Genomic DNA, 23,243 nt, shown 5'->3' on the forward strand with positions numbered 1-23,243 from the left:
TCCTCCGCGCTCTCTCAACTCCCAGGGTTCAGGGGCGTGCGGGGTTTCTTGTGGGGTTGTTTTTTTTTTTTTTTTTTGTGAGCGGCTGCGCACGCGCAGGAGGCGGCCGCGGTGAGGCGACTCTGCAAGGAGGGCCGACGGGAGTTGTAGTACTGGGAGGTGGGAAGGGAGAGTAAAGGACTCCGGCTTGGCCGACGAGGCCGCTGGACTGCAGCTCCCGGCGTGCTCCGCGGCGGCTGTCGTGGCGGCGGTGTTGTTTTCTGAAGGGCGGAGCAGCGAGAGGCTCTCGGCAACGGCAGGAGGGCGAAGGAGGGAGGAGGAGGAGGAGGAGGAGAGGATGGTGGCGGCGGAGGCGCTGGTTGCTGAAGGAGGAGGCGAAGGATGGAGTCCGGTGAGGGACTGGCGGGGGAGGGCGCGTGTGAGAGGGGGAGAAGCGACCCTTTCCCACCCCCTATTTGTGCCTGTGAAGCCCAGATCTCCCCCCTCCCCTGCCTGACCGTTAAGTCCGCCTGCTTGTTTATACCGTGTTAAGCCCAGCTCAGAGTAGACCCACTGGAATTAATGAGCCTAAATTAGCCCGCGCCCATTAGCTTCAATGAGTCTACTCTTGAGTAGAGATTTGATGCAGCTCAGGGTGCCCAAACGCAACATGTTCGCTGCTTGCTTGGGAATCACATATAAAGAAGGAAAAACTGAAAACTGGTGCTGTTTGCTTGTTCTTCTTTATATCTATCTATATCTGTATGTGCGGGTTGTGTCCAACTAAGTCTTAATCGAGAGTAGATACACTGAAATAAATAAACTCGAGTTATTCCGTGCCCGTTAGCTTCACTTTGAGTAGGGCTAATATTGGATGTGATTCATAAACATCAGCATGTTCACTATATGAGATTGCTCGGCATCATGCGGGGGTGGGGGTGGGTACTTAAAACTGGGTCGGTCGGTCTGGTTTGTTTATATGTGTGGGTTCTATCCACTCAGGAGTCCTACTTGGAGTAGACTCATCAATGGGATGTATGCCTATGTTTGTGTGTGCATAGGGTTGAGGCTTTAGGTATTTTTATTATCAATAGGATGGATATTTTGTCAAAATTGTGTGTCTGTAATTTTCAGAATTGTGTATATGTAATTTTCAATGTGTGCATGTCCAACATACATATTTATTTTGGTGTCTGTAACCTGCAGTATCATGATTCTGGTATTTTTAAGCTAATTTGATGCATTGTTTGTATTCCATATTTATATCCTGCTTTTCTATTAAAACGAAGTATTAGAGCCAAAAACAAAAAAATAAAAAACCAGTAGCAATGGTGGGTGAGGGGAAGAAATGCAAACCAGAACAAGATGTACAGCTGACCTTACTCTGTTGTAAGAATAACTGATCTTCTGGTTTTGACAGAGTATGGAAAGATGGTAGCGCTCCTCACCCTAAATCACAATTGGTTTCACTGGCCCTTTTCCCTGTTTAAGCTCATAGCGGAGGGGCATGACAAGATTGAAGTGTGTGTGAAAGGAGATACCGTAATTCCCTACAGCATCTGATGCTACTGACAAAATCATATCATATTTTTGAACATTCAGTGTGCTTCACATTGTGTCAGTCAGTACAACAAACCAGCAAGGTTTCTCCTATGAGGACATAGCTGTCAAGTGTCCCTTATTTGAAAGGACAGTCCCTTATTCCAGCGCCATGTCCCGCTGCTGTCCCTTATTGATGGATGTCCCTTAAATGATGTCCCTTAAATTTCAAAGGAAGCAGCTCCTCTCCCTCCCTCCCTGCCGGCCAGGGAGGAGGGAGGCTCCAACTGTGTTGCTTGGCTGTGTTGCTCACCCAATAAGAAGTCTAAGAAAGACCTGGGGGGTGGAGCTTGCATGCCTTGTGTGTGGCTAGTTAATGCAAGCTGAGGGGTTTTTTTGAATGCTGGGCGCCATTTTGTTGCATGTGCTGCTGCAAACTTTGCAGTGCAATGCCAGGCCGGGGAGCCATCTTAAGTTGAGGCTGCATAGGCCTTGTGGTGCATGTGATTCAGATTCTATTCAGTTGAACCTCTGGTTACAAAGTTGGTTGGACAGTGTTCTCGAAGCTACCAGCATGAGTTTGACCAGCCTGCAGGAGGACAGGAAGACTGGAGTGCCTGGAACAGGTGAGGCTGCAGGTCCCTTATTTTGGCTGCAGGTCCCTTATTTTCAAGGCTGCTGGTCCCTTATTTTCAAATCTGTAAGTTGACAGCTATGTATGAGGATGAGAGAGAGAGAGGCTTGCTAAGCCTTCTTGCTAATGAGTCCATGACAGAGGTGCAATTTGAACTAATGACTTTCTGAGTTGTAGCTCAGTCTCCTAGTTAGCATCAAGAACTTACAATAGTCGATACCTTCCTTTTATTGGAGGGGAAGGAATTCCACTGAGTGCATGCCACCACAGAAATATCCTACCTTGGGTTGTTGCAGCTAATAGTGGTACCAATAAGAGAGCCTCCTTTGATATCTTTACTGATAGGCACATCTGTATGGTAGCAGCATTTCCTCAGATATCCCAAGTTATAGAGGGCTTAATATATCTGCAAGGGTACCTTAAATTTGTCTTGGTAACAAATTGACAGCAAGTACAGCTCCTTCCTAGTTGATTAAATATGGTCATGGTAATAATAATAATAATAATTTTTGTTTATACCCCGCCCTCCCCAGCCAAGGCCAGGCTCAGGGCGGCTAACAAGCAATAATAAAAATAAGTTGAATGAATACAACTTAAAAACAAAATTAAAATATGACATTAAAATATTGAAAAATGGTAGGCTGCCCCATTCAGCTGCTGCCTCATTGTGCACTAGTTGCAGCTCCCAAACTTTCTTTTAAAGGCAATCCTGCACAGGGTACTTCAAATTAATCCATTCTTGAGATTACCAATGCATTGGTCACTGTAGTCAGAACCTTCTTTTTTGGGAACAGCTGTAGCTGGTGTACCAGCCAAAGCTGGTAAAGGCACTCCTAACTACTGAGGGTATGTGAGTCTTCACTGACAATGAAGCATGTCCAGACCACACACGTTCTCCTTCAGCAGGAGTACAGTGCTGTCCAGAGCAGGCACACCACCTAATTCCTAGGTCTGGAGCCACCCACTCAGAAGGCTTTATTCAGCTCACCACTGTGTCCAGGCACTAGTCTAGGACCTTCACAACTACACCTGTCTCAGATGTTACAGAGAAGCAGTATTGGGTGTCATCTGCCTATTGATAATACCTCGCTCTAAGTCACTCCTACCATCATCATATAGATGTCAAACAAGATTAGGGAAAAGAGGATATGTGTGGCACCCCACAGCATAGTTGCCAGGGGGCCCAAGGGATACCATCAATTGTATCAAAAGCATCATGGAGATAAGGTTTGCTGTGTTCCTGGACTAGGCCGAAACCCAAACTGGAACAGATCTACATAATTTGTTCCCTCCAAGAGTGCCCCACTTAAAAGACCACCACCTGCTTTCTGGAATAACAACACAATCCTAACCATGTCTACTTAGAAGTAAATCCTGTTGAATTCAATGGGGCTGATTTCCAGGTAAGTGCAGTTAGGGCTGCAACCTAAGCAAATTTTATGAGCGATCCCCAGGGGCAGACGCATATATTATACATTGCAGGAATCTAATCTGGAGTTTACTAGAATGTGGATGATCGGCCAGGCTCATTTTGTTACAGCAGCCTTGTCTAGTGAAAGGTGCCATGTGCCACTGAGGCCACTTGAGCCTCCAGTGACAAAGGACTGCAGTGTTGTTTACTGCTATTAAAATGAGTTAGAATTTTTTATGATCACCAGCCCAAAATGCAAGCACAACAAAGCATTCTTTTTACCATTTATCTTGAATCTTTCAAAAAGTGATCAGTGGTATTGACCCACCATCACAAACTGTGTTATTTTCCCCAGCCCATGTAATAACACTGATTATATGTGTAGGTACATGAGCTGACATATGTCTAGTTGAATAAGTTCTGTATGAAGTTGCAAATGAACTTGCAAATTAGAAGGCAGGGGTCCAACTCCAAAAGACAAGTTGAGGCTGCTTTCCACCACTTATTCCTGCAGTAATCTGTGTCCAGTAAAAAGAGCTGTAGAGTTACTTTTGTAAGCCTTAAGACTCCCACATCTAGGCTCCTCAGCCACCTCCTTGCCATGCTGATGTCATTCTAACCCACCCTGCGTGTTCCTGGCTGCAAGCCTCTTTGTGGTTTCTATGCCTGAAGCGTTAAGTATAATTGTGGGAAATTAACTCTAGTTTCCCCACCTTGTCTAGTACTTGAGCTGCTGAGTCCATCTGCAAATCCTGAGGCTTAGATAGTGTAGGGTGGGATTGGTTACTAACATAATCCAGTGATATCCCTATACAACAGTCTTGTTGCATGTTACAGCATTGACACAACTCTTACGTTACAAAAGAAAACATCATAGTTTTGCATAACTTGTAGTGCAAATGGTTTTGTTCAGTTGATTTCTATATGTATTAGTCCTGTTCTAGGATTTTGAGGTGGTTTGCTTTAATTTTATGATCACAGCAACTCAGAAATTGTTTAAGTTAAGAGATGGTGACTTGCCAAATTTGTAAGATCTATGACTAAATGGGGAAGCATAAATTCAAACAAATTTGCTTTGTTTTAACCTAGTTTTGCAGTGAAAGCAAAGTTGCTTGCCTACAACTGGAGACAGAAATGTTACAGCATGACACATAATGCATACAAAACTTTTATATCTGTCAAAAACTCACTCTGACTCTTATTTTTATTTCCAAACTTTTAAAAAGGGCTATCCTTGTAGTAAGGACTTGGAAATGAGAGAAGCCAAACCTTGCCAGAGTTTCAAATGTGAAACGATGAATTAAGAAAATCTAGTTTTCTTTTAAATGTCACAGTAGACTTTGTATTAAAATAACTGCAAAGTCTTATGCTTGAAACCGAAATGGTTAAAAATTTCCAGTTCCTTTTGGAAAAATAAACAGGACTCGGGTAGTGCATGCAAAGAGTGTCACGCAGATGCTTTTACGTGGGAAATTAAAGTATCAAAGGTTAGTTCATGCCTGCCTTTATGGCATTGGTGAATGATCAGTCTGCGCTGCAGCATATTTTTATGCATAGGAAAAGTCAATTAAAATGTCTGGTTAATTTTTGCTTTATTTATTTGCTTATTTTTCCTCATTTGTATCCTGCATCTTCCAAGTTATAACTAATCAAGTTATTAATTGCAAGCTCTGTGTCGACCCCCTCTCGTTTTTGTTTTACTCAAAAAGTAATTATTGAAACGAGATTTTCACTATACGTCAACGAACTATGTTTTATCTTCTCAGATATTTTTATCACACCTTTTCATCACTTGATATATCCACTTTAAGTGGATTATCTCTCAGAAATAACAAGAATGAGAATCCTTGATGTTACTAAGAGCTGAATCAGGTTTTTAAGAATCACATCACTACACGCACATACTTCTTTTGCTTGAAAACAAATAGTATTTCATGACACTAAGCTTAGCAAAGGAAGTTGCTGAAAATGAAAGACACAGAAGCCTGCCTTTTAAACCATATCATGAACTGAAGAATTGCTGACATTAGGCTGCTTTGACCTTTTAAACATTACACTTGCTTGTTTGAAGTTGCTCACAGCAGCAATTTAGTGTTACATCTTATTCTTTTCTGTTTTAGTACAGTTCGTTCTAGTTGAGGTTGTAGATAGTAGCAGTAATTTCAGTATGGTGTTACATACTGCTTTTCGCTGAGACTTGTTATTGCTTGTTTAAAGGAGCTCACAGCAGCAATTTAGTGTTACATCTCATTCTTTTCTTATTTTAGTACAGTTCGTTCTATTTGAAGTTGTGGTTAGTAGTAGCAGTAATTTCAATATGATATTATGTGCTGCTTTTCGTTGAGACTTATTATAATAAAAAAGAATGCAAGTTACATTTTTTAAAAGTATGCAAAAAGGGGAAAAAGCAATGTGATGCAGAACCAGAACTCTGTCTTCACTAAAACTAAATATACTGGGATATATACAACATTACTCATACTTGGAGAAAATCAATTGAAATAATTGAGTGCAGTCTATTGCTGAGTTGTCTATCAACCATTATTATTAGATAAGCTTTTAGCAGTTCGACTTTCATAGTAAAATCCTTATTATGTCCCTCTTAAATGAACATAGTTTTATATTTGATTGGCCAAAATCTAAGCCAGTGTTAAGAGTAAGCTCATTTTTTGTCTTTGGGTGTGTAAAGGTAAAGGGACCCCTGACCATTAGGTCCAGTCGTGACTGACTCTGGGGTTGTAGCGCTCATCTCGCTTTATTGGCCGAGGGAGCCAGCGTACAGCTTTCGGGTCATGTGGCCAGCATGACTAAGCCGCTTCTGGCGAACCAGAGCAGCACACGGAAATGCCGCTTACCTTCCCGCCGGAGCGGTATCTATTTATCTATTTGCACTTTGATGTGCTTTCGAACTGCTAGGTTGGCAGGAGCAGGGACCGAGCAACGGGAGCTCACCCCGTCGCAGGGATTTGAACCGCCAACCTTCTGATTGGCAAGTCCTAGGCTCTGTGGTTTAACCCACAGCGCCACCTGCGTCCCTTCTTTGGGTGTGTACAACAGTTCTATAGGGTGGTCACTTTTACTTGCATTTTACACACGAAATAACTCTTGATTTCTAGACAATGAACAGTTCACAGCCAACCATGGTAGAGGTGGAAACTCAATCCAGGTCTAGATAGGAAGATGCCTGTTTACAGCTCAGATTATTTCTCCATCTTGTCCAATATTGTTTGGTAGTGGTAGTAGCTGGTAGTGACTCATCAGGATCTTGGGGAGAGTGGGGTCTTTCAGTAACTTGTCACATGATCCATTTGCTACCATGGATTGAACTTGGGACATTCTGCATATCAAACATGTGGTCTACCAACAGAGTGCCCTACCCCAAAGCCTCCTTAGTAAGAAACAATCTTCCTCACTTTCTTATGTAGTTATAGTACTTAGTTGTCTGGAAAAGTAACATCTGGGCAAGACTATAGTTAAAAGTTCTGGATCTCAAGCATTCTTTTAATGTTTTACATGTAACACAGAAAAACGGGGTCTTACTATTGTTGTTTAAGATTCTATTTTACATTGATGAGGAACCTGTGGCCCCTCAGATGTTGTTGGATTCCAACTCCCATCATTTTTGGATATTGTCTGTTCTGCCTAGGGTTGATGGGGGTTGGAGTGCAACAACATCTTAAGGAATTCAGATTCAGTACCCCATGTGTACTGGATTGAGTATATTAATAATAATAATGCTAATAATTTATTACTTATACCCCGCCCACCTGGCTGGATTTCCCCAGCCACTCTGGGCGGCTTCCAACAAGAGATTAAAAATACATTAAAACATCATTCATTAAAAACTTCCCTAAACAGGACTGCCTTCAGATGTCATCTAAATGCCAGATAGTTGCTTATTTATTTGTCAGCTGATGGGAGGGCGTTCCACAGGGCGGGCTCACTGCCGAGAAGGCCCTCTGCCTGCTTGCCTATAACTTTGCTTCTTGCAGTGAGAGAACCGCCAGAAGGCCCTCGGCGCTGGACCTCAGTGTCTGGGCAGAATGTTGGGGGTGGAGACGCTCCTTCATAAAAGAAGCCATGATTCTACTTTCCCCGCTAGTTAGTGTGGTAACCCCAAGAATATGTTGTTTCACATCATAGTGAAGAAATGGAAGCATTATTGTAGGACAGTCCCCCACATTTTAAAGATTAATTTTGTAAACAGCATGTATAGGAAAATGTTTTTCTTTTCAACAAAAAATAAGGAATTTTGAAAATGCATTATCAGGTCAATGAAGATTTTTTTTCATGTGAAAGGACTATTTTGTGAAATGGAACATTTCTTTAAGAATAAGCTTATTTTCCTCTCCTGTCACCCAAGTTCTTTGTTTATTTGTGGTCTCAGTTCTGCAACGCCTTTGTTCCTTGCCCTGATACTATGACTAACTTTATATCTGCCATTGCTATAGTAATAGACACTTTAAAAAAAAACCTTAGTCCTAAAGGCAGGGACCGAACCTACTTTCGTATTGTTAAGCTGTTGCGTATTGGGACCCTTTCTCAGCTGATATGATCACAGCATACATGTGAAAATTAAAACATACAAATCTGTCTCATGCACCTTTTACATCAGCCAAAATAAGAAATTTGCAAATCATAGATCATCATGTTTAATGCTCAGCTCTTACCACATAGGATCTGGTTTCAGTTTCGGCAGCAGTATTGCAGTGCAAATGGCAAAGGCTATAGTCTGGCTAAAAGTAAGAGGTCTAAATTCCAATGTCCGAAAGGGTAAACAAAGTGTGACGGTGTGGTAAGAGGTTCATTAGTTAGGAAAGAACTGAACAGGTACTAAAATTACAGGGGAAACAAGGGAATAAATGTTCTACATGTGTGTTTATTTTTCAAAAAATATGAAAACCTAATTTTTATTTTAGTAGACTATGTAGAAGAGCTTCCTGAAACAGATGAGCCTGTCTGGATCTTAGGAAGGCAGCATCATCTTAAAACAGGTAGGAATAGAAGGAAGCTGTGTTTCTAAGGTCCACAAAGCTTTTGTGGATGCTTAGTTTAAGCACCTCATGTTTCTCACTTTGTATTGTGCCCCACTGTATTAATCTGTGTAGAGAGTAGAAATATTGGAAAATAAATCTGCTGTCTACAATGCCCAGGGTACTAATGCTGTAAACCAAAATGACATTTAGGGGAGGATGCTATCTAGAGAGCATCCTTACACAATATACTTTTTTGTCAGGTTTTTCACACGTGACTTGTGTTATTTCTAGCAATTGGATGATTACGGCCAAACAATCTTTATTTGATAGGGTGGTCTTGACTCTTGAGAAAGGGAATGGTATTGTGACACTTTCTTGGGTGAAAAAACAGCTTGGGGTGATCATGTGCTGAACAAGGACAGATGGAAAGAGATTTAAAGACCCTCTTATCAGGATTGCTCAAGATTGTGGAATGAGAGAAATAAAGTAGGGGAAAGAATAATGGAACTCTGTTAAACATGGAGTCAAATGACTGATATAACATGGAGTTTGAGAGATCTGCACTTCTGCAGTGAACTGTGGAAGCAACTGCTCCAAATATTGATGTCTTTGGAATACAAAAAGGGAAGTTAAGAAGGAAGTGCAGACTTTTCTACGAAAGGGGGCTACTTTAATATATATAGATCCTTGATCCTCTCTTAAGTTGTTCATGTTCAGCAGTGCAGCAGCAATCACAAATACTGAATTTGTGTAAATTTGTAATCTGAACTCCCTATTTGTAATGCTTTTTTAATTCTAGAAAAATCTAAGCTTCTTTTGGATATAAGTGCTCGTCTTTGGTTTACCTACAGAAGAAAATTTTCACCAATTGGTAGGTATGCTTTCTGAGATGTGTGGGTTCTTCCCCTTACCTTTGTTTTGTTCTTAAAAATATGACCTGTGTAAAGGAATGAACAATTAGTTCAGGATGACAGCATTTGCAGCCTTTGATCATTTAGTGCATGCTTTTTAAAAGTTTGCTGTATCCGCTAGCCCTTGGTGGACAGAATTACTTGGTACAGAACAGATCCTGACACTTTTAGGCTTTTGCCTTGATCCATTGAGGCCTTTGCAGCCTAGCAATTGCTTTGGGTAGCATTGGTGGGACACACTTAGATATTTGTTGTGCTTCCTGATATTGGGTTTTGTCAGGGAACTGCCATCGGAGCCAGAGGAGGAGGGAGGGCTCCAGAGGGATGCCGGAGAGCGTCCTAGGAGAGATAGAGGCAGCCCATCTGCTGGGGAAGGAAATCAGCGTAGCACCAGTGGAGAAGGGGGGCAGATGGGGGAATCGGCGAGGGGGCTCCATGACTCCTTGCTGGAGACCAGCGGGGAGAGCACAGGTCCTCCGCTGCCCACACCCTCCCTGTGCAGAAGACTTCCGCGCAGGGAGAGTAGGCGGAGACTAGGCGTCAAAGAGCTTCTTTGCTGGAAGAAGTTCAAGAAACGCCCACTGACGGATTCTGCCAGCGATTGAGGCAGCCACGGATGGGTGGCTGTCCGGACAGAAAAGGTTCACCCAGGTAACCCAGCCAAGCGTGGCGCCAATTTACGCACAAGCAACCCCTAGAACCATTACAGGTTTGTTCCAATCACCTTCCTTTAGGGGGCCATCTGAACTGCCACCAGATTTTCAAAGACCTCTTGATCTTCTACCCTCTCCTTTGTGGCTCTCAGTGATCTTATGCTATGAGTTGGGTGTGGATCTATACTCTTACTTTTTCCAACTCAGTGTTCTCCATATGTTTTGGACTAAGATTCCCATCAGCCCCAGCCAGCATGGTCATTATGCAGGCTGGGCTCAATAGGGAGTTTTAATCCAAAGCATATTGAGGTCGCGAGATTGGGTAAGGCCGGATGGCATTAATCAAACTATCACAACATTCTTCCAGAATTTTGGATTTATGATCCACAGCTTAGGTTAAAACCTACTTGTTGGTGAATGCACTTCACTCGGTCCTCCACTGCATTTTCATCATGCTAAGAATTATTCCAATAGCAAACTATTGTGGGTACTAAGCATTTTTCTTTTATGTGAAGAGAAAAATCCAAGGAAGGGAAGCATTCTTTGTTGTTTCTTTGGGTAAATTCATAAATGTGGTGATTCTTGACCCCAGGTGGCACCGGCCCTTCCTCAGATGCTGGCTGGGGCTGTATGCTGCGATGCGGACAGATGATGTTGGCCCAGGCTCTGATCTGTCGACACTTGGGGAGGGGTGAGTGTGGTCTTTCACCAGTAGATTCCCAGAATGGTCGTGGTTGTAGGAATGAGAAATGAGTGAGGGTGAGGGGTATCTGAATATGTTTTATATTGTTTGGGGTGGGGCTTCAGTGCCTCATCTAGTTGATTCTAGAAAGACTAGAATAAGTTTTGCAAAGAGAATATATGCTATTATGTATAGCTTTCCTAGTTATATTTTAAAATCAGTTTTTTCTGGTTCAGAAATTATATTACCTGGTTCTGCAATTGTAATCTTTTTTTTAATAGTAAGTATGGTATTTTAATTTGTCTGAATTAATTTTATGATGTATTTTAATTAATTGATGCCTGTTTTTATGTATACTGTGTTATTTATATGATATTAGCCACTCTGAGCCCAGCACCAGCCAGGGAGGGTGGGGCACAAATAAATTATTATTATATTAATATTATAATAATATTATTATTAAGTATGCAACCCTGATTTGTAACCAATAATTTAGAAAATTACAGTAGCTATCATAACCAAAGGTATACATGTATCACCTACTGCCATTCAACACTACTTTTCAAGATTATGATATGATATTTAAAATCTAGAATAATTTTCTCTCTAAGATTGGCATTGGGAGAAACACAAAAGGCAACCTGAAGAATATCACAAAATCTTACGCTGTTTCCTGGACAGAAAAGACTGCTGTTATTCTATCCATCAAATGGGTAAGAGTTGGCTTTGAGAATTATTTCTTCCACCCTTGTTTTTCAAACTTTTAGTGTACATAAACTTCTGTTAGCATAATTTTAGCGTGAAAAATGCACATATGCCTTCAAATGCTATAAAAGTTGCAAATCTTGGTCAAAAGCATAGCAGTGCAGAAGAGAATAAGTTTTTGTATGTGCACACACAAATATAGAACTAATAATAATAGGGTGATGAAGCTGTAATTTAGAATACAGGTTCCCAAATCATTTGATGTCATGAGAGCTCCCAGGTAAAAGGCATGATTCTGAAATGTGAGATTCATTGAGACATATGGACCAGTCCACTAAACCACAATTTGTCTTTATCCATGGTTTAATCAGGAACATGCCTCTCCCTTGCTGTATAGTTCCCTCTCATGTGACTCAAATAAGTCATATTATGGCTTGTCATGTGTTCTGAACTCTGAAGGTTTGTTCCTGGCTTCTTTTTGGCTTACTGCTAGTGGTCTGGGTTCAGACACTATAGCATTGCTGCTCGGTTTAAATCAAGCTTAAAATATTTAGCTGAGGTTCTTAGTCTTGTGATAACATTCCAGTGTGATCCTTGATACAGAACAAGTTTCCATCTCATTTGTGTGAAGGTAGTCCCAATTTCTAATGGCTTTGGAATGTGTGCAATGCAGCCTAAAAGAATGTGCCATTCGACAGACTGATGCTTCTTATTTATCTGTGTGTCTGTTTCTGTTTCTAATCTACACAGCACAGATGGGTGTTGGTGAAGGGAAGTCTATTGGGGAATGGTTTGGACCAAATACTGTTGCCCAAGTGCTCAAGTAAGCAAGCAAGCATGTATATCTTGTGTGGAATTTAGATGGAATGGAAAGACAGTTTAGTTCCACTCATTTAACATTGAAACTCTGCTGCACTTTCATAACATGAAGGTTCTCCCTGGAGATAATGATGGTGGTGGTGGTGATGATCATTGTGGCATGAACTTTTATGCACAAGCTTCCTGGCTTTGTTACATTAACACCTACAATCGATCATGATTGAGTCCTGAACCAAATTGCTGTCCAGCTATTTCACACAGCAATCCTACTTTGTATTTTTTAAAAAAAAATAATGGTAAATAACAGTCAACAACAGAGTTTCCTACTATTTTCAGTTTTGTGTCCATTTAATCTTTGCATGGAGACAGACTTGTTGCCCCAGGCAGATGGTAGAAGGTCCTTGTTGGCAGATGATAGCATATATTCACTGTGGGATGAACAAGTGGAGCCTCTGATGCCCTTTTTCCAGCACAGCACATAGTTATCAATTTTATCCAGAATATTTTTCTGAGGCAGGTTAGACTGAGAGATAGTGACTTGCCCAATGGTCACTCATAGAGCTACATGGCATAGTAGGGATTTAAAGCCAAGTCCCCTGAGTCCAGTTCACAACCATTGCATGACTTCAGCTGTCCTCCATAGGCTATGCACTCCTAATCACCAGACTATCTCTTGCATGAATCAAGCAACAACTTGTAGAATTGATCCATATGATAGAACAGGGAAGGCAAAACCCCTCTAGGACAAAGTTTCTAGTTAGCATCACAACTTACTGTTGTGATCTCTGGTTAGATTTTGAAGCAGCTCAGTATTCTGAGATACGTATTGTTCCCATGTTATAGAATTTATCTGTCATTACTCGAAGCACTAAAATTTAAATTGCAGCTTTAAAAGCATGGGGACCTGTTGATTAAGAACAGCCTGAAATTCCAAACCTGATGTAAAAATCCTATTTTTAAGTAACATTAAGCTGGAAAAGCAATGTATCTCTTCTGCATAAGCAGTTAACAGAAGATTGAACTATGACCATACTTGGGGAAGGTTAGTAGTGGCAACTGAATATTGGCAGATAGAGAGATAAAAATTATGTTAAACTGCCAGTCTCTGGTATTAATTTAGAATAGCAATCTGCATCTTCAGAACATTTTCAATAAAAACAAGCAGAACCTTAATAATTTGAATCTCAGAAATCAGGGATCCAGATTAGCACCTGCAACAATAAAAAATTATCTCCTGTTTTTCTTTTCCTCCTTTAAAGCAGGTGTGGTCCTCCAGATGCTGCTGAACCACAACTTTTGTCATCCGTGGCCATTGAGCATGCTTGATGGGAATTGTAGTTCAGCAACTTCTGGGGGATCAAATGTTCTCCATAACTTTCTTAATGGTTTTGTGCAGACCTTTTCCTAACAACATTTATTTATTATATTTGTAATCCTTGCATCCCTGAGAGGCTCTTGAAATTAGCTTACAACAGATATTTATAATGAAAATCACATTCAAGTCTTGTGTCAATCATTGTGCCCCTATGGTACCTGAATTATTTAGGTGGCATTTCCTGCCCTAATCCTAATCCCGCCATAATCTTCCCTGTTGTTGACCTTTGGCATCAGCCTACTAAGTGCTAGAGCCCAGTGATGTATTCTGTGGCAAGGGAGTGTGGCTAAGCAACGGGAACTCACTCAGCCCCTGATGGAGGCAAATCTTCCCTTGCTGGCTGTTGCCAGTTCCCACTAAAGCCTGGGATTGAACACTCACAGACAATCCCACTACACTGGTGTGCAACTTTATCCATATATTTGTAAAATGACCTCTCCTAGAAGTATCAGTAAGCATAATATCATAAAAATTGGTCAGACAAGTGGCAAGATGTACAAAAGGGAATAACTAGAACCTTTTCCTCAAAAGATAGAACATCTTATTTATTTAAGAGTCTTCCAGTCATATTGAAGGCAGAGTGTTGGCCTCTGAGTGGCATGGAATTTGGACTTACTACTGTCTGTTTCCCCACCCCAGGAAACTTGCACTATTTGATGAATGGAATTCCTTAGCCGTTTATGTATCTATGGACAACACAGTTGTGATTGAAGATATCAGTAAGTTATAAGCACCAGCTGTTTAACAGAATTTCTGATTCACCCAGGCCTTAAACTGAATTGGGATTTAGCTCCAGTCTGATTTTTATTCCTTGGAAAATATGAAGATCAGTACAAGCATGCTTGGACACAGATTGTCAGCTAAAGGAGGACTAGTTTCAGTCTCAGCCATACCACATGAGAATCACCATGCTACGTGTCACAATGGATCCGCTGAACGGTTTGATTGCTATTTTGTAATCAGTTTCTTTAGAAAACTCAGGGTTTGCTTCTTTACCTGAGCTCCAAAACTTACAGCTAGCTTTTCCCTGCTTATTCTAGTTGGGCAGACAGAATCACCACAAATTTCTTCTTAACTACTGGTTCCTTCTGTAAGGCATGTCTTTGCTGTAACCCACAAGTATTTGGGGACACTGAACTGAGTATTCACTTCATAGATAAGTATAAGATGTGTGCACACAGGAATGGCTCCCTCCGTTAAACTCAAGTGAATGGGCAATTAGGTTTTATTGTCTCTTATTTCCCAGAGAAGATGTGCCGGTTTCCATCCCAGAACTGTTCCAGTACCCACTGCAGCTCCCTGTCACACAGGAGTGTGCTCAGCCGAAACAAGAGCCCTATGGGGATCTGCTGTGGTTGGAAGCCTCTGCTGCTGATTGTACCTCTTCGCTTGGGGATAAACCACATCAATCCGGTTTATGTTGATGCTTTTAAGGTACGACTGTCTTATAGTGATTGATTTGGTCAGCTTAATAGGAGTGTTTGGAAATGTTTTGAGCAGTTGCAGGTACTTTAATAACTAGTGCGCAAACATATGCATGGTCTGAAGAAGCACGATGAAACAGCTTTGCTCAAGCTAAAGAGGTCTGGGTCTGTTTAGGCCTGGGGACTCGGTATATGCTGCCTTCAGTTCCATCATGGAAGAAAGGTAGCATATAAATGTAATAAATCTCTTCTTCTTTATCTTCTTCTTTCAATCTGTAGGAGTGTTTTAAGATGCCACAATCTTTGGGAGCTTTAGGAGGAAAACCAAACAATGCCTACTACTTTATAGGATTCTTAGGTAAGGAAAAATAAGTGGAGTGCCAAATAAATATCTTTGCTTCTGAAGGATTATTTTAAAGCTGAATTTGCTAAGTAATGCAGGTGGGCCTAACAGCCAGCTGCAATAAGAGAGCATATAAAAGATACTCCGTACTGCTTTATAATGCATCGTCTACTCAGTACTTTGCTTTGAGGCTGAAGAGCCAAAGAAGTTGTGTGATCAGGCTTCTGTCACTAGCTAGGAGACTGGGGGCACAGGGAGGTTTCACCCTTTGTCTCTCTGGATGAGGACAAGAACCACCAACCGCTATTCAGGAAAAATACCAACAGTCAATGATCAGCCTGACTCAAAACCTTTAATTACTTTTATCAAATTTTCACAAACAGTACAAAAAAACTGGCCCTTTCTGCATCCTCTACCTCTTCCCTCCACTGCCCTTTCCTTGTGTGTTCTCCTATTTAATTTGTAAATACATTAGAATATATAATATGAAACGATGCATGAAATCTTCCCTCTGCATGCATATATATTCGCGCGCGCGCGCGCGCGCACACACACACACACACACAGTCCTTTCTTAGGAAAAGTTCAAGATAATGGTATCCCATATCTGTTAGTAGTTATGGCTAATGGCATGGATAGTTTAGTTCTTGATAGATAAATGCATCCATTGATCAGTAGGACTTTTAAATAGAGTTACTCTATGAAAAGGTGGTTAGCAGGCCTTTTTGAATGCTAACTCCTCCCATGTCCCCAGGAGGAATATTAGATTGGGCCTCTAGTATACTCCCTACCTCACTTCTTTGTTCTCTTACTCCTTTCTCTTTGGGGAGAAGTGAATTGCCAAAACATCACTATTTGTATGTGGATTTCCCCCTTATTTCTCTTTAAAGAAGGGTTAAAAACCACACATTTGTGTATTCAGTTGTTCACTTTTCTCCACAATGAAAACTTGGTGGGGAGGAGCTCATTCCCAGTCTGTCCCCAGGGGATGTGGAAATGGTTAAAGACAAAATTATCAAAACTAAGGGTTTTCCAGTTTGTTGCTGTTATTCTCCTAGAGTCAAGATGACAAAAAACTGATCAAGCATCTCTACAAGACCGTGCTTTTGAGTGCACTCAGTAGTATTGTGCTGTAAGTGTACATAAGGACACTCCAGGCTCAGCCTGGAGGCAAAGGCAAGCAGATCAGGCAGAAAGGCCCACAACATTCTTTAATATACCAGAGAAAAATTCAGGTGGATAGCCGTGTTGATCTGTCATAGTTATAATAAATAATAAGATGAAAGATGAAAAAATCTTTTTAAATAATTCCAGTGGCACCTTTAAGATCAACTAAATATAAGCTTTCATGGTATGAGCTTTCATGTGTAATACACACTTCGTCAGAGAAAGGTTAGGGAAAGCATTTCCTCTATTCACAAAGCTTGCCACAAGACATGCCCTCTCACAGCATGGGACATCAAAACATGGGTAGGATTGGGTGGTGATCACAGTGGACATGTTGCTAATTCCCAGTTTGGAGAGTGAAGTTGAAAATACAGATTGCTCTCCTCTAGTCTACGTGAGTTTGTGCTTAATGAACAGCAGGTGCCTGTCTTAATGGGGATAAACTATTAAGGTTATTAAGTTTTATCCAGATATCATTGTGCTGACAAGTTGCAGTGTTGGGAGTATGAGAGCAGATGGTTTGATCAATTCAAATCACTGTATGAAATCTAGTCCTTCCCCAAAGCATTGCTTTGGCTTCTCCAGCCCACCTACTCTTTTAAGACCCTTCCTCCAAGCAGTTTGCAACCTTTCCTGTCCTATGCAAGTCTTCCCCCAGCTCATCTTTGGCTACTTATTTTCTCTGCTCCATCTCTTCTCTACCCTCATTCCTTTAGGTTCCTTCACCTCTCCTTCCTTCAGTTTCTTATGTTTGAGCTTAGTTCCATTTCCTTCAGTCACCCTGACTCATCCCATCTCCCCTTCTGGTCCTTGGTCTCCCTGCCTCCCCAGCACTACTATCTCTTTGCCTTTCTACTGATGTTAACATCAGCACCCCTTGTGTTCATAGACACCAAAGGTCTCTTGCACTGCATTGTTCCCTCCTTTTCATTATTGTGTATCTCTTCTGCGGCTTAATGGTAGAGCACAAATTTGTGTGCAAAAAGTTCCCAGATTCAATATCTGGCCTCTACAGTTAGGGCTTGAATAGACTCTCGTTTGGGGATCCTGGAGAGCCACTGCCCATCACTGACAGCAATACTGGGATAGCTGGATCAATGGGGAAGCCTCCTATATTTCTAAGCCTCTGCTTCCTACATTTGGCAGCTTTTTTTTATTTTTCTTCTCAGTCCACTGTCTCGTCTGCCCTACCTCACCTACTGTTAATGTCCATACAGAGTGCAAGACTGAATGGCTTTCAGTTCTACATTTCTGACAAACTGCTCTTGTTTTACCCGCACAGGAAATGAGTTGATCTACTTGGACCCTCACACCACACAGATTTTTGTAGATTCTGAAGAAAATGGTGCTGTAGATGACCATAGCTTCCATTGCCAGCAAGCACCACATCGGATGAAGATAATGAATCTCGATCCCTCTGTAGCTTTAGTAGGTGTTGGCAGGAGTGGATGTCTGTCACCCTGACCTGCAGCCTTGCACCCCTCTGGTCCATACCCCACACTTTTGTCTCTTGTCTTCACAATTGGAACACGAATGCTGTCCCACCCTATCATGCACAGGCAGCTAACTTTACCTTATGTCAAGGCCCCCTGGTTTGGTTACATATCTAAACTGCCCAATATTTTGTATACTGGTTAATTTAGCCTTACATGTTAATGCCATTTGTGGCCTTGTTCTCTGTGTTTGTTTTGTACCACTTCTGACTATTGATGAGGAACTTGCATGACCAATCATGGGGGAATTAATATAATGTTCATTCAAGATGCCCTGAAAAGTAATATTTGGACAGCTGGATCTTGCTCTTCCCCACACCAGACTTCAGACTGGGTACTTTTTGCCCCCAAATTATATCTCACTTAAAATATTCCTGTACCTTCACAGGGATTCTTTTGTAGAGAAGAAAAGGACTTTGATAACTGGTGTAGCCTTGTGCAAAAGGTAAGCATTAGGAAACTTTTTAACTGGCATAAGTTCCCCTTTAAAATGAACCTCTAGGTACATTAGGTGGGGTGAGATGCATGGAATAATATAACCAAGGAGAGGCTGTTTTAAATTACTCCCCATTGTGGCCCTCTCTGCTCAGCAACACATTTCTTTGTACTGATTTGCTAATTGGCTGCAGTGGTGGCATAGGGAAAATGGATGGTGTGAGCCAGCATGTGCCCCTGCAGCTTGCGTAGAGAGGTCAGCCAGGGCCCAAAGTATAATTGGATCTATTGCCCAAGTTACATTCTGATCTGATACCTAAAGTGTGTGTGCTCCTGTGTCATGTCTTCATCTGCCAGCCCTGGTTTGTGAATGAGAAACGTTATTGGTGTACAGGTGCCTGTTACTTATGGGATCTTCTCACTGCCCTGGTACTTGTTGAAAAACAACCCAATGGTATGTGAGTGTGAGACTGTGGCAGACCACACTGCTTAGCTTTGGAAGTAAAAAAATAAATAGTTCAAGATACAGTGTAAGCACCTTGTTGGATCAGACAAAGGTCCAATAATTTAGGAATATTAAGTGTGATCTGTATGGAAGAGAACTCTGAAATCCTGGATAGCTTCTGCTAGTCAGTGTAGATGTTACTGAGCTGGATGGACCAACAGTCTGATGCCGTATAGGGCAGATTCCTATGTTCCTTACTAAGCCTTTCCTTGAATAAGTTCTCCTTGCAGTCATAGGACTTAATGTGTGGCTTTGCAGAAAAATAAAACCGAGATGAACATGATCTGCTGCCTGAGTTTTGCTCAGCTATAAAAGCTCCAGCTGTGCTTTTGTGATGTTGCAAGAATGCTCACAGATATTTCAGTCATGAAAGCATTAAAGTGTGAGCATTGATCATTAGACTAAGAAGTGACTACCTAAAGGACTGCACAAGTGATGGTGATGATTCTGTAGCACAAGAGCACAGACTGTCTGCTACTTCCCGTATAATTCAGCTATGTTTTCTGGTTTTGTTATTGCAGCACACATTTAAAAATGAAATATTGTTCTCCCCAGGAAATACTTAAGCAACAGAGTCTGCGAATGTTTGAGTTGGTTCAAAAGCATCCACCGCACTGGCCCCCTTTCATACCTCCTACAAAGCCAGAAGTAACCACAACTGGAGCAGGTACAGAATTGTGTTTAACTTCTCCCCCCACCCCACCCCAGCAACTATATATATATATATATATATATATATATGCTTTCGTAGATTTTCACGGGTACAGGAATGCAGGTTTTGGTGTCCTCGGGTGTCTTCCCGTGTAAAAGTTGGGGTGTCTAGGCGACGTTTCGACGAGGTCTCACTCGTCATCTTCAGGCTGGTGCTTTCCAGTAACAAGGCTGGTGCTTTCCAGTAACAAGAAGCTGTTCCAGTAACAAGAAGCCGAAAGCACCAGCCTGAAGATGACGAGTGAGACCTCGTCGAAACGTCGCCTAGACACCCCAACTTTTACACGGGAAGACACCCGAGGACACCAAAACCTGCATATATATATATATATATATATATATATATATATGGATACAGAGAGTGAGATAGAATCTTGGTTTGTGAAGTAACAAATGTTCCTATCTAACCCTTCCCCACTTTTCCTCCCGGAGGCTGTAGCCATTTCCATATGTTGCAACACAGCAGTGGCATCTTAAAGACTTAGCAGTTTTATTGTGACATAAAGTTTTGTGGACTAGAGTGGGATTTGTAGCCTAAAGAAGCTTATGGCACTGTTAGACTTTGAAGGTACTGCAGACTTTTGTTGTCGTCCCTTCCTCCCACTGCTGTTCTCTTTCTGAAGTCAATTTCATGATGTATGAAGCTGTGTGCTCAGCCAAGGTTTTCACTAGATTAACACACACTAATTTGTCATCCCTGGGAATGGAATCTTTTTTCCTTTTGTTATGCTGTGACTTTTCTGGTTATCTTGTAGTGAGAGCCACATAGAAATTGGTCCTATGGATTGGTGGTTATGTGATGGATCCCAGTAATGTCAGCAAGACAATTTGTGGTTTGTTTAAATCACAATGGCACTGGAATCTTTTCCAAAGTACTCTGAAGATTCAGCCCATCCTAGGAAATTGGTGCACCCAGTTCTAGCTGTGGTAGAAGCACTCAAAATCTTAAGTAAATACATATAAAGCACAGTGCTGCTTGAGAGGAGTTATCCCTGTCTCCCAACAGATGGGATCCATTTGGAACTGGAATTCCCTGTGAAACAGTAGCAGCAAATGAGACTGATGCAGATCTTGCAGATTGAAGGCAGGATTGTGGAGTGGGGTGGGGTGGGGTGCAACTGGTCTTCATGTCAAATGGAGTCCATAAGCTCTGGAACAGGGGATTTAAAAGGGAGATGTGGTAAATCAAGTGTCTTGCATCAGTGTGGAAAAGCAGAAAAAAGGGATTGCACTAATGCTGATTTGGATATAAGTAGAAGGTCATAAAAGTCTCTAAATGTGGTGAAAGGCACAACAACAAGAACAAAGCTTGCTCTTTAAGGAACAGCAAGTTGCACTTTGCAGGTTGTAGACTGCAGGAAAGAGACCCACAGAAATTTATGTGACACAAAGGCAGTTTTTTTAAAATGAATCCTTGCTGAAGGTACAGAAAAGTTTGCTTTAAAACTGAGCCTTAAGCTTACATGCTAAGAACTTTGGATTGTGCCCAACATATCTCTGAAGAAGAAGGGAAGACTGTCATTCCCACATATTCCATGGGGCAAAAGTTAGAGGAGAACAGTTTTAAAAACAAATCTTAATCTATCATCTCCTTTCTTGAAACTTAGACAATTGCAATAAATAGCTAAGCTTCCTTATCTTTGTTACATTTGGAAAAGTTTGACATTTTAGTGTTTGTTTTTTAATTAGGGAGGCTTGCCATGGTAAAGTTTGTAAATTTCTGCACAAAAGCCAGAGGTGCATGCTCTTGATAATAAGTTGTTTTTTCCATTTCCCACAGAGCTCATTGAGTCCACTGACAAACTATTTGAATCTGAAGAAGAGTTTGAGATCCTGAGCGTCTGAAGGAAGCTTCAGTTGACCTTATGTGTGCCCATGTGTAGCATATGAATTGACTAAGACCACGGCAGCCTTTTCTCGCCCCAAAGTGCCTGCATATAAACAGTGAACAGAGCACAAGAAATGACCAGTAACTGGAACTGAGGACAACAGTTTTGAAAAGAACTTCCCAGAAGTGCAAGTGGACATACCCCTTGCCCCAACCCCCCACCCCCACAGTTTTTTAAGAATGTATCTTGCCTGAGGAAAATGAACTTTTGGGGGATGAAGGCAATGATGATATTGAAGTAAAGACTTCTATATTGCTGGGAACTGCCTTGAAGGCATTGATATCTGGATGGCTATTATTACTCAGTGTAGTATAATGCAAGAGTTCTGTTCACACTGAAAGCATGATGTAGAGGTAAAGGTGTGTGTTTACCTCTTGTTTCTTCACCTGGACTGTTTCATAGGAATAAATGTTTTTATAAGATCAACCGCATCAGGGAAAAAAGACCCAATGGTTTTGTTTAAATACATTTCTGCAACCACACTTCAAAAATAAACAGACCTAAATGTTTCTATGAAAGGAACTGTCTAATAGATACAAATTTTGCAATTGTCCTCCTGTTTCTAGGAGTTAAATAAATGAATGGGAGACCTGGAGGGCAACCCTCCAGCCTCCTAGCCTCTCCCCACTTGCACTCCTGGAAAGGAAGTGAAGGTTGGAGAGTGCCAGGAGCCGCCTGCTCCCTTGGTATATTCCTCCTTCTCTGTAATTTTCATGACATATTTCACCTTGACCTTAGGTTTAAATCATTATGGAAACTTTCTACTTTGGTTTTTGAGTAAAAAAAAAGTAATTTGTTTCAAACTGTAATTGTATTTATTTTATAATATTTACAGTTTTCCCTCCTCTGTAAGAGCACTTTACATGTGCATCTAATAAATTTCTTAAACATTTAATAAATTAAATGCTAGATTTTGTGGGTTGTTTGGGACCTTTTTAACCACCCAAGGAAGTTCTCTGGCAAAATGAAAACTATTGTCTCTTCCCCTTTGTTACTACTTTGACATGGTCAGGCATGGATGGTGTAACTTTTATAGTCCTGCGATCCTAGCAATGCAGTTTTATTTGCAACTTGAGGTTTCCCCCCTAAAGGTTACATTTGCTGCATGTAGCAGATTTATTTCTGCTTGGTGCCATAATCATTAGCACTTTGCTTGTGAGGTTAGCTGCTTGTGTAAAAACAATGCTTTGGGCAACCATTATGAGCATCTTATTATTCCATATGGGTCTAAGCATCTACTTTGCCTTTACAAATGAAAACTGATAAGAACTACACATTTGTGCATTGAGAAGCAAGTATGCTGTTTCTTCACATATGTTTGGCCTCTTGTTATGCAACAAGACCTAATGAATTGGTGCTGAGTTACAATTGTAAATATTTACCTCCTGAAACCATCACCTGTGCAATCAGGGAGTGTGAATCTGCTAGAGGGTGGTGTGTCCCATATAAAAAAAAATCATTGTGTCGTTCCATGTGAGAGAAAGCTGCCCTTTGGTACTTTTGTAAGGAAACAGCACCTGCTGCTAATCTGGAGGGCAGGTAGCAAAAGTCCCCTAGTGATCTCTCTGGTGATACAACTGCAAACTGATTGA

The 23,243-nt window shown here is 41.3% G+C and overlaps 1 protein-coding gene across 2 annotated transcripts; it reads left to right on the top strand.

Moving 5' to 3' along the window:
* The first annotated feature begins 254 nt into the window (after positions 1 to 254).
* ATG4A (autophagy related 4A cysteine peptidase) lies at positions 255 to 22,569 on the top strand. 2 transcript variants are annotated; one of them, XM_081847185.1, is made up of 13 exons: positions 255 to 391; positions 8,483 to 8,557; positions 9,339 to 9,410; positions 10,696 to 10,794; positions 11,397 to 11,498; positions 12,241 to 12,313; positions 14,324 to 14,403; positions 14,931 to 15,118; positions 15,388 to 15,466; positions 17,901 to 18,046; positions 18,500 to 18,556; positions 19,607 to 19,718; positions 21,543 to 22,569. In XM_081847185.1, the coding sequence occupies exons 1-13, from the start codon at positions 382 to 384 to the stop codon at positions 21,605 to 21,607; spliced, it is 1,158 nt and encodes a 385-aa protein (XP_081703311.1). In that variant the 5' UTR covers positions 255 to 381; the 3' UTR covers positions 21,608 to 22,569. The 2 variants fall into 2 exon arrangements, with proteins under 2 accessions (XP_081703311.1, XP_081703312.1); XM_081847186.1 differs by having other exon boundaries at positions 256 to 391; positions 8,486 to 8,557.
* The last annotated feature ends 674 nt before the right edge of the window (positions 22,570 to 23,243 follow it).

The sequence above is a fragment of the Podarcis erhardii genome, assembly GCF_964252035.2.
Source record: "Podarcis erhardii genome assembly, chromosome: Z".
Taxonomy (NCBI): Eukaryota; Metazoa; Chordata; class Lepidosauria; order Squamata; family Lacertidae; genus Podarcis; species Podarcis erhardii.

Bases quoted from the DNA above. Each gene is read 5' to 3' on its own strand.
- ATG4A (XM_081847185.1), top strand. The intron at 8,558-9,338 runs GTAGGAATAGAA...TTTTAATTCTAG, and splicing joins GCAGCATCATCTTAAAACAG to AAAAATCTAAGCTTCTTTTG. The intron at 12,314-14,323 runs GTAAGCAAGCAA...TCCCCACCCCAG, and splicing joins ACTGTTGCCCAAGTGCTCAA to GAAACTTGCACTATTTGATG.